Below are 20,084 nucleotides of genomic sequence, written 5' to 3'. Positions count from 1 at the left end.
TTTCCAGCCTCTTTTTTAACTCTCACAGAAAAGTCGCCATAGGCGCTGTAGATTTAGGCTTCTTACCTATCTAATTCACACCATCCCACATGTTACACAAGTCAATTGTCACCTGTTAACAACGGTACCTTGACTAAAACCCAGGAAATAACCTTAAAGGAACATCTGTTTTCCAAAGAAACGCCAAATAGACCAGCATGCATGCGTACAGGCGTGCTCCCACACATTTGCGCTAACAGCGGATTCCTGCCTTAGTAAGCATACCCCTTTTCAAAGATTAATTACCCTCTCTTTCTATAATTGATGCTATGTTTATGTGGAAGAGAGGAGCCACTAAATAATGCATCTGCAGCCAGCAGCTCAGCTGACGTGCTCAGCAGCTACGCAAACTCGGGCCGAACATGAGGCAGACTGACCCACCACTCACACCAGCACTGGCCTGCAAGATGAGAAGAGAATGGAAAAGGGTCTGAGAAGAAACTAGCAGAGGGCTCTGTTGAATCCAGTGGACTAAAGCAGCTAAAAATAGGTCAGTCTGAGATGAGAGCATAATCGAACCAGTCTGACTAGACTGCACCTGACCTAAAGCACGTCTCTGAGGAAGATCAGATCGGGCTCAGAATACAAGAGGATACAAGGTGTTTAGCCTTAGATTAGAGAAATCAACTGCTGGGAAGGAAAGCAGGTCGGGACTGAAGGACTCAATGTTACAAGCTAATGTCTTAGAAAATGATTTATGTGACTGTAGTTGTTTAAAGGGGTCAAAGACAAATGCACAAAGAAAAAAAAAAAGCTTTAAAATGCATATATCAAGAAATTTACTTTTTTTCAAAATGGTTTTGATAACATAAAATAAATAAATAAATTAATTAAATAAATATAATAAATATTTTAATAATTAAATAAAATAACAATAAAATAGCATTTAAAAATCTCAAATTAAATAAACATTTTTCCTATACCATAAATGCATACTTTTTTAACTACAAATTAATGAGATTCTCAATCTCAATTATTATTTTCAATCAATTTTTTAAAAATATATTTCAAGGTACAATTTAAATTAAAATTACAATTTAATTAAAATGCTGACTCTGCAAATGTCATGTGGTTTAACGATTAAAAGAAAACTAACATTTTCCCTACATCATGAATAAATGAGATTCTCAATCTCAATCAATTATTTTTTAATCTATTTTTTAGATATAGACTTCAAGTTAAAAGTTAAAAAAATTATAAAATAAAAACTAAATATAAAATTAAATTAAATAAAAAAGCTGACTGAAAATGTCATGTGGTTTAACAATTAAAAGAAAACTAACATTTTCCTTACACCACAAATAAATTAGATTCTCAATCTCAATCATTATTTTCAATCAATTTTTTAAGTATATTTTTTAAGTTAAAAGTAAAAAAAAAATAAAAATTATGAAAAAAATTTTTTTATTATTAATTATTTCCAAACATTTTTTAAGTATATAAGAAATAAATACATGCCAACATACCCAAAGTTTTCTTTTTGAGAATTTCATCCATTTATTGATTTATTGATGTTTTCCAATCACTGCACATATGAATTGAATTAAATAAATATGTTAAAATGTAAAATTTGACTAGGGATTCACCGAATATTCGGCCACCGAAAATTTTCGGCCGAAAATGGCCCAAAAGTGCATTTTCGGTTTTCGGCTGAAAGACTTTTATCACCGAAACAACATGGCCGAAACAGTTTTGACACAAACAGAAACCGCGGCCTGCACGTGCTTGTCTGAAGCAACACGTCTGCGGTGTGGACGTATTTCAGTATATCTGTGAGAAAGACCCACGGATAGTGATTATTTGCAAAACTTGTAATGCCGAAATTTCAAGTGGGGGTGTGTCTGCATTCGTGTGTGCAGCCAGTGATGAGAACAGAGAACGGCGCATTGCGCGCAGACATATGTAGCTTTCAGTGAGTGAAAAACAATGGCTTTACATTGGTGTTACGTCGCAATATTTTAAAGATATGTCTTTTCTATATACTGTATTTTTATAAATATTTATTATTTAAACCATGGAGGTGAGCCAATGGATATCACACAAGCAACGTGAAAACTGCGCAATATGTTAAAGTGAAAGTAAAGACTGACAGCGCTTTCAGCATCTGATGTGCATTCTCTCAGAGACAATGAATGAGAGACGATTATACTTCATATGCTGATATTAATTTAGTCCCCTAATATTTTTCTTGTGCCCCGAACATGGTGGGAAAAAATACGAAACGTCTTTTGTGTAAGGTTTGTTTTTGAAAGTCTTAAATAAAGCTCTTAATTTTCATTGATGACTGCAGTGTTATTAGGGGTTAAGAAAGTCTTAATTATGATTTCAAGTGGTCTTAAATGTGGGGACTGAAAGACAAGAATTGCGATGAAACTTCAAAAGGCTATCCTTTGAATAAATATGAGCGCTGCACCTTTCAAAGTCATTTGCTGCGCTGCTTTGTGTACCATTCTGACAGCGCCTCCTGCTAGAAGAGAAACGCATAGAGTTGTAAATGTGAACTGATGGATCCACAAGATCATGTGTTATAAAAATTTAAACAATTTAAACAAAGGCAGTAAAATATATGTATATGTTATTTAAGTAATATAATACTTGATTGATAATAATTGTTTAAATTAATATAACTGATTTATTCTTTGAAACTTTAATATTAATTTATGCAATTGCAATGCCTTGATTTTAGTAAGATTAATACACAGTCATTGCCATAAATGCAATGGCATATTTCTTTCGGTGTTTCGGTTTTCGGCCTTGGTTTCCTCTAATTCTGTTTTCGGTTTCAGGACAAGAATTTTCATTTCGGTGCATCCCTAAATTTGACCCAAAGGTGGTCTTTAAAAGGTGATACTCTAAAATAAGATACGAGCGGGAAACAAGCATTTGGTCTTCAGTTCAAGAGGCACAAATTTCTTCCTCTCAAGCATTTCCATGAAAACGAAAAAGAGGAATTAAAGAAAAGCAAGAACGCAAAGAATGACAGGAAAAGATGAATAATAAACAAAGAATTAATCTATGAAGCCAAAGAAAAAAGCAATGTTTTTTCTTTCCGAAGGCTTTCCAAGACTCTCCGTCTTGAAACTCCAGAAGGAGGAAGTCCGAACAGGTTCAGGGTTTGCTGGGTAGACACCGTACTTGATGTCTTAGATAAGGAGCCATATTTAAGTTCTGCCAATATTAGGAAAAGTCATCCTAGACTAAGAAAATCATGGTGACGTAAGACTGTTTAAAAGTAGATCTGTGTGAACCTTGCGTGATCGCGGAGCTCAAAACATAACTTGTGTTGTGTTTCGACTGTGATGGTGAGATTGTGTGTGTGCAGCTTCCGCAGGAAGCACTGTACTTTTTTTCCTGACCATTGTTTACGGTCATTTTTTCTGATAGGCAACAATGGGTGAAAATGGCATTTTGTTTTTCTTGGGGGAGGCTGATTATAAAAAGTGTAGTGAGCTTGATGAAAGAGAGCGAGAAACTGAGGGTGGGTGGTGAGTTGGTGGGTTCACTGTAGTCCAATCACTCCCTCACTAAGAGGGAGGCAGGGAGGGTCCACATCCTCTTCCCTTCAACATATCACCCACTAGGCACATGTCGGGGAGAGCCAGCACTCTCCAGGGTCTGTTACAATACATTAGTGGCTAAAGAAAGCTTTAATGAGACTCAGTTGTACATTATATTATGTAAACAGTCATTGTGAAAACCAAGCTAGGACACAGTGTTACACTGAACATGTTTTCCAACCTTCTGATGATATTTTATACACATATATACCAGTGGTGTTCAGAAATGAGCAAGCAAAGTCCATTTCAAGCCTTATTTTGAAGTGGTTATATTTAGTGTGTGAGTTATTTACTTTGCTAAAATTAGTCTTTTAATTAACGCCATTATATTGTTAATTCAGACTGACTTGTGAATGCGGATTGCACTTGGACAAAAGAGGCGGGATTTATCGCATTAACCAATCACAGCCAAACATAACCGGTCATATCCAATCATATCGCATTGCCTCCTCTCACATGACTTTCCTTCATTTATTTTCAATTACCACCCACCAAACCCACTGCACGTTTTAGGGGATCTGTTAAAACTCAATGAGCTCAGGGGAGGTGAGAGAGACGTGGACTTCCGCTGTAACTTTACCTGCTGATGTCACTGTTGGATAATGTTTCTTTAGAAAAACAAGTAATGTATACACTTTTTAATGACATAATTTGTCATTTTTGTAATATAATTTTTTTTCTCATCCAATTTTTTGAGGAGGCACATCCTCCCTTGCCTCCTCGGAAAAATTGCCCCTGATATATGTATATTTATTTATTTTTCATCTAAGTAACTAGGTGAATAATTTTAACCATATCAATAATTTCAAACTGTAGCCAAGTAGACTCATAAGAAGTAAAACACGAAAACACTTTTTTAAAGAATCATGTTTTTTACTAATCAAACACAAGGAAGAATGATAATTAGGGATGCACGATATTGGATTTTGCCGATATCCGATATGCCGATATATTTCCTTTTGTTTGATTTTTTGTTTAATTGACAAATATTTTTAATTTAATTTTGATCAATAAAAGGTTAAAAAGAACAGCATTTATTTAAAATAAAAAGGTTTTCTAACAATACACACGTATAATATACAATATGTGTTAAATGAATAAAAAAGCGATAGCATAGATTTACATTGTTAGAAAAGATTTATATTTTGAATGCTGTTCTTTTTAACTTATTCATCAAAGAACCCTGAAAAAAACAATCACAGGTTGCAAAAAAAATATTTGGCAGCACAACAAAACTGGATTTTTGCAGAAAACCTATATGCCGATATTCAACTCATTTTGGCCGATACTGATATCGATATATTTCCTTTTGTTTGATTTTTTCTTTAATTGACAAATATTTTTTATTTTAATTTTGATCAATAAAAGGTTAAAAAGAACAGCATTTATTTAAAATAAAAAGGTTTTCTAACAATATACATGTATAATATACAATGTGTTAAATGAATAAAAAAGTGATAACATAGATTTACATTGTTAGAAAAGATTTATATTTTGAATAAATGCTGTTTATTCAGATATTCAACTCATTTTGATTTTTTTATGTTTTTAAAGAAGTTTCTAATGCTCATCAAGGCTGTGTTCATTTGATCAGAAACAGAAAAAAAGTAATATTGCGAAATATTATTATGATGTAAAACAATGTTTTTCTATATCAATATAGATTAGAATTGAATTTATATCTGTAATTAAAGTTGAATTTTCAGCATCATTACTCAAGTCTTCAGTGTCACATGATTCTTCAGAATTCATTCTAATATGTTGATTTATTATCAGCGCTGGAAACAGTTGTGCTGCTTAATATTTTTTTGGAACCTGTGATATTTTTTAAGGTTAAAATGAACACCATTTATTTAAAATAGAAAGGTTTTCTAACAATATACACTACTGTTTAAAAGTATTTATTCTTTCTTTTTCTGAAAGAAATTAATACTTTTATTCACCAAGCAGGTGTTAAATTAATAAAAAGTGATAGCATAGATTTACATTGTTAGAAAATATTTATATTTTGAATAAATGCTGTTATTAACTTGTTATTCATCCAAAAATCCTGAGAAAAAAAAAAAGAAACACAGGTTCCAAAAAAAAAAAAAAATTGGGCAGCACAACTGTTTCCAACATTGATACTTCTAATAATAATTCAGCATATTAGTATGATTTCTGAAGGACACTTAAGACTGGAGTAACAGCTGATGAAAATTCAGCTTTGCATAACAGGAATAAATTATATTTTAAAGTATACTAAAATAAAAACCATTATTTTATATTGTAATAACATTTTGCAACATTACTTTTTTTCTGTATTTTAGCATTATAAATGCAGCCTTGATGAGCATAAGAGACTTCTTTAAAAAACATTACAAGTCTTACTGATCCCAAACTTTTGGGATACAGTGGTAACCTTAACATTTTATTTTAGGATTTAACATTTGTAGATGATGTAAGCACAGTTGTTGTAAAAATTCAGAAATTCCTTTAGAGCTCATAATTTGTTTAAAAAATGTATTCAGTATATATAAAATGATTTAATTTACAAGTATCATGTTTTTTTTTTATTCATGTAAGCTATAGCTTCTGACCTTTAAATCAAAACATACTCGTGATTTTATGATATCAATTACTGCTTTATTTAATCAAAAACACAGTCTAAATGTTCTCTGTGTGTTTTACTTTCATTTTATTAGAAGTAGGCCAACATTGCCTCCCACAAAATTAAAAGTCCTTACCGAACAGCATTAGGACCTGGGGGAAGCTGCCACTGCACGCTTTATTCTGTAAGTGCACTTTTAGTTTAAATGCAGCGCTCCAAAACGGTGAATCTAATCACCGTTTAGGCAAAACTTTGCTTCTAGAATGAGCCACACTGCTGACATGACCTAATCGCCCTGAGAACATGCGAGTTAACATATTCCTCATATCGGCAAGACATATCGGCATAATTTTTCATATCAGGCCAATGCCGATATTTACTTTTAAAGCCAATGTTGGCCAATTCCGATATCAGTCCATTAATATTGTGCATCCCTAAAGACAATTAATAATCTGAATTTAAATGCACTAATTTAAATTAAATTAAACTAGTGACAACCACAAAGTAATGGTTGAATCAGTTTTAAATTGATTCAATAAAACTGTCTGAGCTTAAAAGAAAATGCTATTAAAACTCCTCTTATCACTCATAAATTGCAAGACAAGTGACAAGGATGGTGAAACTAGTCACGGCCTTCATAAAACAAATGCCAAATAATAAAGCATATTAAAATTATAAGTTATTCATAAAATGAATGCTTTTAAAACCCATCTGAATTAATGCTTCTGCAATTGGGACAGTCTAATAACTTAACAAAACCTTGTCTAGACATGCAAAAAATGTGAATGTTAAATTTGGTAAGATTTAAAACGGCAATATTTTGCAATATCAAATAAGGTCATGAGAAACTTACAGTACTTACGAAAACAAAGACAATTCTGACTTTCAATACGTCACAGAAAACCAAATGTTGAAGTTGGCACGACTTAAAAAACACATGTACGTGACCAATAAATGTATGATGTTTTTTTTCTTTTTACAGTACTTTTAACAAATTGCAGATGTGTGCATGAAATGAACAAGTGCTAATGCATGTAATTACCAACCAAACAAGATTATTAATGTACTGCCATAAATGCAAACTAGCACATACATCTACATTAAATAAACATGAATACATACACACGCACAAACACGACTTAAAGTTCAATTAATCTAACAATGACAAGCGTTCAAACATGATAGGATAAGATCACATTTATTTCCTCAGTGCAGATATACCAGAATATAAATATATTATTGACAATTATTTTCTAAAACATGACATCATTACAAAATTAGCGGTACACCACATTAGTACCTCAGCTACAGCCCTACACACCAGACAACTTGTCGAAATGCTGAAGAAAATATGGAGAAGCAGATCAAGTTTTCTTTCAGCCAAGCAACAGTGCTTTCGTATTTCTCTTGCAAAAAGTGTTCGCTTACGATAAGACATGAAATGCAATTTGGAATGCGTTAAGGTGAAAGGTGAAAAACAATTCTCTCCAGTTAATCAAATAAAACCGGACACACTTACAGAAGGGCAAGATCATGAGTAATTCATTAAGGAGCCTGGCTCAGCAATTTAATGTATTGTTAAAACATACATGAACAAACTCAATAAAGACACTTACTTATAGAAAGGTGTGTGTGTGTGTGTGTGTGTGTGTGTGTGTGTGTGTGTGTGTGTGTGTGTGTGTGTGTGTGTGTGTGTGTGTGTGTGTGTTTGTGTGCATGGAGGGGTGTGTTACTCAGGGAGAAAACACACACTGTTCCAGCTCAGCCCTCCATTTTCTGCGATGGCAGGGGCCAACTGGGTCCTGCGTCCTAATATGGCACAGCGGAGAGCAAGTCATCTTGGGAGATTTTCTCCCTTGAGAGCGCTAGCCCTTGACTTTGATTTCAAGAACAGAGTAGTTTTCCCACAGGAAAGGGAAAAAAAAAAAAGAATGCTTTGGCATCATAAGGAGAACAAAAAACAAACAAAAGCTCTGGCATCAAAATGTCTCAATAGTTGCAATCTTTCATCCAGCTTTTACCCATGACCCAAGTACCATCATCTATAAAGCAAAACATGCATTGTTGACACCTGTTTAGGCAGCCTCAAAATCCATTCTCATTTCAAAACATACAACTCCATTTTGGAGTACATAAAGCCAACATACAATCCTACTTACAATATCCTTCACACAGTAGAAATAACCTCAATATCTACAGCATCTGATAATACAGATACGCATGCATTAAGATTCAGATTTTCACAGCAATTTAAGCAGAAAACCCAACTTCAATTTCATTTTTATAGAAAGAATCAACTGGTGACCAATGAGAAAAGACAGCAGAATCGGTTTCTTAAAATTCAACCGATCCAAATGGTTATTAAGACAGGCAGTTTCTTAAACATGACCATCAAATCTTGGCCTAATTCCTGTAGGTGAACACAGGGAAGGTTTCTTAAGACAAGATGAGAGGAAGAAAGCAGTCTTAGGTGAGTCCAGAACTCCAGGGGCATTATTAAGTCCAAATAGCAATCAAGACGAATGCTAAAAACCAAGTTCTTTGACTAGACATGCGCCTTTGTTCTGTTGTTTACGCACACACATCCATGCACGTGTGCGCACACACACACAGTCATGTGCAATCGATAAAGCGATGGATGGGTAAAAGGCTAAACTGAGATACACAAATTCTTTCAGCTCTGGTTTAAAAACAGCACATGGCTAGAGGCCGCAAGATCAAGATCTACATTTGAACAAACAAGCTGGGACACTTGGAAAAAACTAAAGCCCTTTTTCTATTATGTGTGATATGTTTTCTATCGCTCTCCATCTCTGTCTAGTGAGTGGAAGTATTGCACAGCGCCCTGCCATGACATGGCAGTTCAGACTTTACATGTGACCTAAAGAGACGTTTTTTGAAGTCATAAGACACTTCTTTACGTCACAGCATTACAATTATGAAAGCAAGTCTTCAGTTATTAACTGAAGTGACGTGGCATAAAAAATAGATCCATTTTTGACAGTCACACTACTGATTTTGGTGATAAAATGAGAGCGTTTTTCTATGGTGTCATACAAAAAAGTATTGGGAGTATGCCACAATAACCCTCTCCAATGAAAAACATTCTCCTAAAACAATTTAAGAGAAGGTAAAGGTCATAAATACTGTTAGTTTAAATACAAAGAGGAATGCAGACTTTTTCTGTATAATAAACATCTTACATATTACAAACAAATCAATCCATTCAACAACAAGTATTTTCAATCTTAATACATTTTGTGGTTCCTCTATATATATTAAAAAAATAAAAATAACAATTCCATCAGAGAACACCAATAAATATGGTTACTTTGGTCAGCTATGAAGACAAAGCTATCTGCATAAGAAATACTTTTAACAGTACCATCCAAATGAGTGAATTATGATCATAGTCACAGCATGAAAAAATGACAAAGGGCAATGCCCTCAATTTTCTTGGCACCTCCACATATGAATTATGTACATATATCTGTCATAAAGATAAATAGTACAGCGCAGTAAGATGCAGTTGTTCCGCTTTTTTGTGTGTGAGCACATGCAGGACTCTTCAGAAACATTTGCCTTAAAACTTTGTCCTCTGCATTCTGATATCACTGTTTCAGTAGCTTTTCTTCTAACCTTCATTCAACCTCCACAACAGCGAGCACTGCGGCCTTGTTCATCTTAAGGACCCCATGACGGAATTATCTGTTATGGTCATGTGTTTCTGTGTTGTGCTTAACTGCATTATACAATATTTTAACTGTGATTGTACGTTTGGACAATGCATTTGGACAGGTGTTCCCTATTCCTCCATTCCAACCATTCATGCCTACCACTAAAACACATTGTAACCAGTGGAAGCGAACCGAGCATGGCAAGGGAATTGCACATGACTGACACTTCAGGGCAGAGGGCAAGTCCAAAAGTCATTCTGTCCAGCAGACATTACAATCAAATTTAATCCAAGTTGAATCAAATGAAATTCTCCCAAGTAGATTTTTTCAAAATGACTTGATAAAGAGTTGATGTTAGGGATGAAGGGATCTTGCGCGTTCCAGCTATGAAATTCATCTCCAGTATGATCAAGGTTTTGAGAAGAGTCAGGCAGAATAGGCTGTCTGTTTGCTGTTGTATTACTGCGTTTTTTAAGGATGATGTCCTCTGACTAGAGGCGTGGTTATGTAATCCCTTCATGGCTTTAAATAAGCAGAAAATGGGAAGTCCGTGTAATCGTGGCATTGCTTGGGGGCTGGGGTCGACTTCTGCTCTTTGGGAAAACAGCTTTTGAAAAATTCCAATCATGATTGCTGAAGGTCAAGACTTTACGGATTCAAATACAAAAAATACCGCAGATTCTTCTGCCGAGAGCAGGGTAGTGATCAGATTATCTTCAGAATTTCCAAAGCAAGAATTGGATATTACTAGTAGAAACATAAATAAGATCATGAGTTTCAAACTAGGTCAGCCCTTGGAAATGCTTTTAACCTTTGCAGAGTCTTTGTCCAGAAGATAATTTTAACATCTAGTCCATAATATTTAAAGTTTTACATCAGTCTAGCAGGGATCTGTCTATTCTCCCTGTGTATAAACAAATTTAAGCCAGTTAACAGGAGAAACAGAGACTATTTGTTCTCACAGTGCTGACCACATGGACAGAACTAAAAGTCAACAGTCCACAAAGCCTAGTAAATTCACCAGAAAGTCTACTAGAGTAGCTAATGATGATCTAAGACTTTACAAATCACAATTCTGCCTTTGCAGAACGAGATTTTTCTCCTTTCCTCATTTATCACTGCAGCAAACTGCTGAGAATGATATATGCACAATGGCCTATTCTCACGTAGCTGTCTACTTCATCTTTAATGACCAAGGTCAAAGGTTCTTGCTGCCAGGTAATTCTGGAACTACACATATGGGAAAACAGACCTTTGTCAACTTGCCCCATTCAGACCACCCGGGACAGTGCACAGATGCCGAAATAAATCTTCAGAATCTGCTTTTAATTTGACAAGACCCTTGCCATCAACATCAAGCTCACTATCTTGCCAAAAGATGGAGTTACACATGGCAAGCAGGCTGACGAGGTGCTGGTGGATCTCCTAAGGGCTTCTTGGTGTCGCTACGTTGCAGACAAAGCAGGCAGAGGCGCTTCAGGCCTTTGCGGAAGGCGCTGTTCGACAGGCTGTAGATGAGACAGTTGCAAAAACTATTGCTAATTGCCAGCCATGTAGTCAGGAATGAGGCAATGGCATGGTGGTATATTCCTGCGCTCTCTAGTAAAAAGTAAATGATGTAGGGTAGCCAAAGCAGGTAGAACACACTGGTGATACGGAAGAGCACGGTGGCATAGCGTTTGTCCGTGCAGGCTTGCTCACCCGGCTCAGGATCCTGTGGGCCGAAGCGAGCTCTCCGCTCGCTGATTTGCCGAGTGTGTTGTCGACAAATCCAAAAGATATGGGCATAGGTGAAACAAACGGTAAAAGCAGCCGGTGCGTAGAGGGCCGCAACAAGAAATGCAGTAAAAAGGGGTTGGGTGTCCCAGGAGGAGCACCATTTAAATACATCACCGTGATATCCCGGCTTGCCCCAACCAAAAAAAGAGGGCAAAAAGATGAGTGCCGAGTACAGCCAAATAAGGGTAATGCAAGTGCGAAGACGGCAGGGTGTGACCAGAGCTGTGTAGGAAAGAGGTCGGGTGATGGCAACATAGCGGTCAATACTAACGCATGCCAGAGAGGCCATGGAGACGCTCTTCAACACGCAGACCATGTAGCTAAAGACCATGCAGGTGAGTTTCTCATTCAAACCCTCCAGATGGTGCAGGAGGGACAGAGAGGGGATAAGACAGCTGACCCCAACCAGCAAGTCCGCGTATGCCATAGTCTGTATAAAGGAGCTAGTGGTATGGTGGCTGAGTAGCGGGGCACAATGGAAAACAAAGATAACCACCAGGTTCCCGGAGATGATGAGCACTGTCAAGAAGAGGATAACAGCTACTTCCAGCAGGCAGGTGTTGAAGATCTGAGAGTAGCCAATGTCCAGCAGGCAGAAGGGTTCTGTGCTATAGTTCAACTCAGTTGCGTTCATCTTGTTCAGGGTGCGCCTGGGCGCACAATTAGGGTGCTAGTTCCTTGGGGGCCTAGCTATTGCTGTCCACAGTACGGCTGCCCCTGATAAACATGGGGGAGGTGGTGTCCGTGCCAGGTGCCTTCCATATTAGCAGCAACATGAGCCGCTAGTTCTCAGCCTCCACAGCAATCCTTTCACCAAAGCACACACATGCAGTGACAATATCCTGGAAAGACTTGCTTAGTGAGTAAAAGGCACTGGATCATACAGTGACTGTTGAAGGGGGCAGGTGGCAAGTCCAGCTTAAATTCTGGATCAAACCCCAGCAGTAGAGGATATAAACGCCACCCCCCTCTTTTATCAGTCCCCCACCTTTCCGGGGAGAAACACAGCTGCGCCGGAGTGGGGCAGGCAGCTGCCGGCACAGGACGTCCACAAGGAAAAAAGCAAAGGAAGCGGAGTCCTTGCCACTCGGATCACAAAGTCCAGTCGCTCTCACACAGTTATTAGTCCACAACGAAGCAGCGCTGGAGATTCCTTAACAATAATGTAGTCAAATTGTTTACATCTACAAATGCCAAAAAAGGAGGTAATCCAGAGTCCGTTGTCTCTGCAGCAACTTCAGTCAGCAGTCGAACGAAGACCGGGGAATCTCTTCAGAGTGTGCCGGGCACCCAGCTCCCTGACATCAACGTGGAGGAAGTGTGTGTGATCGAGGATGAAGGAACAGCAAGTGGTGATTGGCATTTCAAATGGAGAAGGGGCTCTCCAGAGAGGAGCCAGCGTCTGGTATGTAAATGAAGAGTGGTGTGATGCAGAAAGCGGTCTCTCTCTCCTCTGTGGCACTGATGCATCCTCGCTCCTTCCTTCCCTCTCTCCCTCCCTCTCTCCGCTGCAGCAGGAGCACTCAAACTCCTCCCACCCTTGGCTCTAGCCAGTGAGCAGATGTCGGAGCACGAGCAGAGAGAGGCATCCCCTTCCCTTGTGAATCCATACACTTCTTCACCCCGCTCATACCCTCTCAAAAATATGAAAAATGTACTGCTTTCATATTTGCTCAACACTGTCTTTCTAATGCAAAACTCATATAAGTGCTTTATCCTTCCTCTTCCTTCCATTCCAAACGCAATTCCAATGCAACATCCCTCCCACGCACTCCCTATTTCTCCCTCATATGCGGACACATGCAAAAAAGAGCAGGAGGTCAGAATGTAGCCTTTTCCAAAGTGAACGAAATAAACCAAGAACAAACACATTTCTAACTAGATAAACTATTCAAGGCATGATAATTCAAATTCTACCCCTGCTTTATGCAGTATTGTGGCTCCTATTTTTTTTCATGTATCACCATGTTATCAGATGATTTGTGCCAGTCTGGGTTTAGTACACGTCCACCATGCAGATTTACTGAACTTTTCAGTCTTTCCCTAACACACCTGTTTCCATTTATATCATCTTTATTAGTCCCTGTTCTCTGTCACCAAGATAATATTAAAACTATAGCACCCATTCAGTCTCCTGTCATTCCGTCACTGCCAGAATCTGCAAACACACACAGTCCCCACTTTCACGCATCCCCTCAGCCAGGCACACAAGGGGCTAAAAATAGGCCGAACTTGAAAGGTGGGGAGCGGACACTGGGCTCATCCATTAGGAAAAGGACAATGAGGAGGAAAGGAAGAAATAAAGAGGAATGGAAGGGCTGAACACATAAGACGGAGAAACCAACCTTAGAGTAAACGGCATATTTAATTTGATTAGGCTCTGAAAGATGGAAATAGAGTTTCTTTAAAGACACCATTGCGTACTTGCTTGTCAATCATTCTGCCGAACCACTAAAAATGTCTTCCCTTAATTATCTGCAGACTGCCAACTCCAAAACACAGGTCTGTGATGTAATTTAGATATCATCAAGGACCATAAAATCCACAATTTGACTATAATCTTCCACTTGCTCTGCCTCTACAGCAACTCTCATTAATGGCTATGCCCTCTTATTTTTCAACCAATTATCATAACAGATTCCATCCTACATTTTTTCTAGTTCAATATGCTTCTTCGCTTACATAATCAAATCACAATACATCACTGCAGAGATAAAATGCATTGCGAATACTTTAGTATTGACAAGAACAAGCTGAACTTCTATCCCTCACAGCCTTGTTTTTCGGCATGTTAAATGAAACCGTCTATTCTGACAGTCTATAGAAGAAGATAAGAGAAAGGCTGTCCCCATAGTGATGGGAAGGTGTTAGCCAAGTGCAGCCTGACTCAGCTGCTCATTGAAAATACAGCAAACACAAACAGCACATACTCATCCCTTCACAGAGTGAGACAGCAGCTTTACATCAGTAGTCAGCCAAACTCTCAGCCTCACAAACCTGGACATCAGTGCTGCGGCAGAGACCAGCCAGAATCCTGCTGTATAGACCACCCACAGCCTTCCTCCATAAACCCTGCGCAATCCCCTGGGTCTAGACCATTCAGCGTGACATTAACCCCACAGAGCAGTAAAGCTATTTTGGTACAGACAAGTGTGCTACTATTTGCTATATTAAAAGGTCTTCTATTGAACACAATGAAGCTCAAGACTATCTGTTCCCTATTTTGTGAAGTCACGCCTGGCTCTGAGATGGATGTTTATTGCGGTGTGTTTAGAATGCCGCGACTTGAAGTGAGAAGAGGTGCAGGCTGCCGCAGACTAACAGGCCAGGCTTTGTGTTAGTCGTTTGTTTTTATTCACCGCATGGGGTGGTGTGTGAGGAGTGTCTAGAGAAATCTGTGTGTATGTCTGACCTCTGCGTCTGTGTTTATGGACACTGGAACATCTGGTAAAAGTAAGAGCCAAAAAAATACAGCCGGACAAACATGCTCGGGTGTGCAGATGGGTGCAGAGTGAACCAAGGATTCAAAATCTAATGCTTGTTACCATGTCAAATACAGACGAATATACTTACTCTATTAATCAAAAACAAAAGTAGAATCATACAGATGGGGACTGACTGCAAGTGTAGAGTCCATGCCAGTTTGTAGGGCATTAAAGGATTAGTTCGCTTCCAGAATAAAAATGTCCTCATGATTTACTCACCCTCATGTCATCCAAGATGTTCATGTCTTTCGAAAAGTCGAAAAGAAATTTATGTTTTTTTAGGAAAACAATCCAGGATTTTTCTCCATATAGTAGACATCAATGAGACCCAACAGGTTGAAGGTCCAAAAGGCAGTTTAAATGCAGCTTCAAAGTGCTCAACACAATTCCAGTCGAGGAATGAGGGTCTTATCGAGCAAGGCCATCGGCCATTTAAAAAAAATATATAGAAATGTATATGCTTTTTAACCTCAAATGCTCGTCTTGCAGTTGCTCTACTATGCGCATCTAGGACTTCAAGCATTACGTAATCGTTGGAAAGGTCCATGTTGAAAAGGTCACTTATGGTTAGTTCTTCATCTGTGTACTTTGGTTCAAAAAGTTTGGGCAGGGTAAAAAAACTCTCATTTTCTCCTCCAACTTCAAAAATGTCGAACATAGTTGTTTTACCTTTTTTTGTAAATGGTCTTTGACTTCCTTTGCACTTTCTACACTTTCCTACATCACTCATGACCTTTCCAATGTGACTACATAATGTGTGAAGTCGAGCTAGTGCAAGATGAGCATTTGTGGTTAAAATGCATATAAATTACAGATCATTTCGCTAAATAGGACCCTTATTCCTCGGCTGGGATCATGTAGAGCCCTTTGAAGCTGCATTGAGACTGAAATTTGGACCTTCAACCCTTTGATCCCCATTGAAGTCCACTATAGGAAGAAAAGTCCTGGAATGTTTTCCTCAAATAGCTTGTTTGTTTTTTTTTTGACTGAAGACATGAACATCTTGGATGATATGGGGGTGGGTAAAATATCAGGAAATTTTGATTCTGGAAGAGAACTAATCCTTTAATGACTTGATTGCATTTTGCATGTCCTATTGTCCCAAATTTGTCCCATTTCAGGAACTGATGACCTGAATCAGGTGAGTTTGATTCAGTTTAGACATGGAACCAGGAACATGGTTGAGAATGGGAACCTTTGTTTTAAAGAGTGTTCAGACCAACTTAAAGCTGATCTACCGGTCTTTTAGCTAGAGAATCATTGACTGGCCTGTTCAGCAGCAAAATCAACCATTACTATTACCTTTGCTTATGCTTAAAGAGTTACTGGTCAAATCCGTAACCTTACCCTGAAGTATTAAAGGGTTAGTCCACCCAAAAATGAAAATTAGCCCATTATTTACTCACCCTTCAGGCATCCTATATGTATATGTATATGACTTCCTTCTTTTAGATTAATCCAATCGGAGTTATATTAAAAATGATCCTGGCATTTTCAAGCTTTAGAATTGCATGGCCGGGTGTTTCTCCTCATCAGTCCAAAACAAGTCCAATAAAGTGCATCCATCCATAATAAAAAGGGGAATTCTTGTTGTCACTTCTGAGCAGAACATGTGCACCATCGACGTCATACGTCATCCACCCGGAGCTGCTTCAGTGTACGACCAGTTGGTGCAGGCTAGATTAAATTGACTATTATGTTTTAAATATGGATATTATTATTCTTATTCTTCTTTTTATTCTTACAAAATGCATCGATTCACCACTGGAGGCCTTTATTTACCCCCAGGTCCACTTGTTTTGGACTGATGAAGAGAAACACCCGCCCATGCAATTCTAAATCCTGGAAATGCCAGGATAATTTTTAATAAAAGTCCGATTGGATTTGTCTGAAAGAAGGAAGTCATGTACACACAGGATGCCTGGAGGATGAGTAAATAATAGGCCAATTTTCATTTTTAGGTGGAATAACCCTTTTAGGAGGTTGGTTTAGAGTTCTATCATCATTTACTAAACCTCATGTAATTTCAAACCTCAGTGGAACACAAAAGAAGATATTCTAAGTGTGTTTCAAGTGTTTTTGTCCATACAATGACTTCGAGCGGTGTCCAAAACAACACTGAACCCCAATAACATTCATACCGAGACATTTTTCCAAACATCATCTTTTGAGTAATTTCACACCCAACCATCTGTCGTTTTCATAAACCTCACATTTTAACAGAACTGGTACTGTACCTGTCACTTCCATGGCAACAAGTGTAAATAAATGAAAAGTCGTTGGGGTTAGAAAGAGTGGTAGTACTTGAGTAATACATGGAAAAGGTGAAGGCACTCAATAAAACTAAATCAAACTTGTCATCACTCAAGTCCTGGTGTTAAGACGTGTCTTGTATTTATAACCCAGCCCTGGTGAAAATCAACACTCGTCTTAATCCAACCATTTGGCCCAGATATATCAGAGGGAGGCCTGTCCTTCAAAACACTGGAAATTCTATATTTCTCACTAAAACGTTTATTGGAAGCGGGGACAGACTGTTTCATCAATGTCACTTTGTTGCTTAACTTGCCGTAAGCGTTGAACTATAGAGCAGCCTGCCAGTTCTGTGATAACAACTCAAAATAGAAATGTGGGCCGTCAATGCCTCCATTGAATTAAACACAATGGCAAAACTCTGAGAGCATGGCTATTCTTTGTGCAACGCTTTTAAGAAATGAATCACCATGGTTCCCAGGCATCAACCGCAAACACGCACGTACAAAGAAAAGCATAAGGAAAATAGAAAGCATTTGTTGTATCACAAAAAAAAAAAAAAAAAAGTTCACAACTTTCCTGGTTCAACAACTATCATTATTGGGGGAACAAAAACAAATTAGTGTCAGCTGCAGCTTCTGAAATGGCTATGAGGTTAAGAAAACCAATTAATTACTAATTACACAATGTGAGAGGAACGTGTGGTTTGCGGTGTAGCTTTCACTCAAAGCCTATGAGGGATGATTTTAGCCCTCTTCTATCAGAGTATAGAGCGCTAGGAGGCCAGACGGTGAAAAGTGCAGGTCTGTGATAACTAGATGAACGGAAACAAGACCTTTCATCAAGGCCTCTCAATAAATGCTGTCTGTGAGTCAGCGTTATGAAGGTTACAGTAACAAGAGTCTAACAAGAGTTTTGCTTGATAAAGCACTCAGTTTTCATAAACAAATATTAGAGTTTTTCTTACACAAATGCATTGATTCACTTTAGAAGGCCTTTATTAACCCCACAGAGCTACAGTGCCTTGCAAAAGTATTCATAACCCTTCATTTTTTTCACATTTTGTTATGTTGCAGCATTATGTTAAACTGCTTTAAATTAGCTTTTCCCCACATCAATTTACACTCTGTACACCATAATTATGACAAAGCAAAAACCAGATTTGCAAATTTTACAAATTTTTTAAAAATAAAACACTGAAATAAGTAGATTGTATAAGTATTCATACATAAGTATTCATTTCTACACGTGACGTAACTTGCAGCACTCCACTTTTACTGTCTCTATGTCTACACACACCTCTTATTTCGCGCAAAAAGGACACTCACGAGGCTACATTGCGCATGCGTTGAACCGTGCGACGCACACACGCACCGAACCGAGACAAGCGAACCGAACGGTTCGGTTGTTTTTCATGAACCGTGCCACCCCTAGTTCAGACGCAACAATCAAAAAACCTTGATCATATAAATTTTACTTTGAAAGGCAAAAAAACAGTTTTTTGAGCTAAAATGTGCTTAGCTCTCATGCCATGTGTCTCTCTTCTTTGAAGGATGGGTAAATTGGATGGCTCTTCAAAAGTATGTGGTCGAGTGTTTCAGAAAAGGGTATGAATACTTATGCAACAGGATCGTTTCAGTTTTTTATTTCTAATAAATTTGCTACAAACCTGTTTTGTGCTTTGTCATTAAGGTGTATGAGATGTAGATTGATGTGGAAAAAAGTAATTTAAAGCAGTTTAACATAATGCTGCAACAAAATGTGAAAAAAAAAAAACGAAGGGGTATGAATTATTTTGCAAGGCACTGTATGTGGAGTACTATTTATGATAGATGGATGCACTTTATTGGACTTCAAAATCTCAACAGCCATTCACTGCCATTATAAAGCTTGGAAGAGACAGGACTTAACTCCAATTATATTGGTCTGAAAGAAAGTCATATACACCTAGGGTGGCTTGAGGGTGAGTAAATCACAATACTGTCTTGATATAATTGATAATATTGTAACCAATCCAACATTGCATGCTTTTCTAGACAAAGTTTTAGGATAGGATATAACCTCTAAACGGCATAAAAAATTTAATGTAAAATCCAGATTATTTCTAGGAAGTTGGTGATGGCTTCTAAGTACAGTTCTCTTCACTTAATTGGTACCACACTGCGGATTTGACCATCCAGAGAAAACTCCAGACCATCCTTTTTGTTTTTTTTTACAAGCGATTTTTCCTAAGTCATGAACAAAGAAATCTTTGAGTATTCACTGTATTCATTCAGCTCCATGTGTCGCAAGAACTGGCAAAACCTGCTCATGTCATGAGCAATTCTTCCTAAGCACAAATGATAACTCTGGATCACTACATAAGCATGTGCCGGTCTTCAGCATTGCCTTTGTTGGATCAGGAAATTTTCATGGATATTATTTACTGTTCTACCATACTGTTCTGTTTTTCATGTGATGAAAGTTTATGTACAATACATACAAACTTTGACATAATACTGATAAACAGCGGAAAAGGAATGAGTTTAGGTTTTGGCAGAGTTCTCTTCTTTTGAAGAACTTTAGTGACACAAAAGTGGGTTTGTTTAGCTCGGCATGGCTTAAGAAACATACCTATACATGCACGAGCTGCTCAGCACGGCTGTTGTCCTAACAATCTCACACACACTCCGTGTGTACATTTAGTTTATTTGGACTTTGGGGT

The 20,084-nt window shown here is 37.8% G+C and overlaps 2 protein-coding genes across 3 annotated transcripts in view; both read right to left on the bottom strand.

Moving 5' to 3' along the window:
• The window catches only part of rabgap1 (RAB GTPase activating protein 1), a 130,030-nt gene that overhangs the window by 43,554 nt on the left and 66,392 nt on the right, over positions 1 to 20,084 (bottom strand). The gene's annotated exons all lie outside the window — the stretch shown is intronic.
• LOC141299261 (probable G-protein coupled receptor 21) lies at positions 7,244 to 13,312 on the bottom strand. The gene has a single exon (XM_073829614.1). It carries the CDS (start codon positions 12,274 to 12,276, stop codon positions 11,248 to 11,250), a length of 1,029 nt encoding a protein of 342 aa, XP_073685715.1. The 5' UTR covers positions 12,277 to 13,312; the 3' UTR covers positions 7,244 to 11,247.

This window comes from Garra rufa, chromosome 23 (assembly GCF_049309525.1).
Source record: "Garra rufa chromosome 23, GarRuf1.0, whole genome shotgun sequence".
Taxonomy (NCBI): domain Eukaryota; kingdom Metazoa; phylum Chordata; class Actinopteri; order Cypriniformes; family Cyprinidae; genus Garra; species Garra rufa.
This window is presented reverse-complemented; position numbering and strand designations above follow the sequence as displayed.

Coding starts and splice junctions, on each gene's coding strand:
- LOC141299261 (XM_073829614.1), bottom strand. CDS start 12,276: ATGAACGCAACTGAGTTGAACTATAGCACAGAACCCTTCTGCCTGCTG.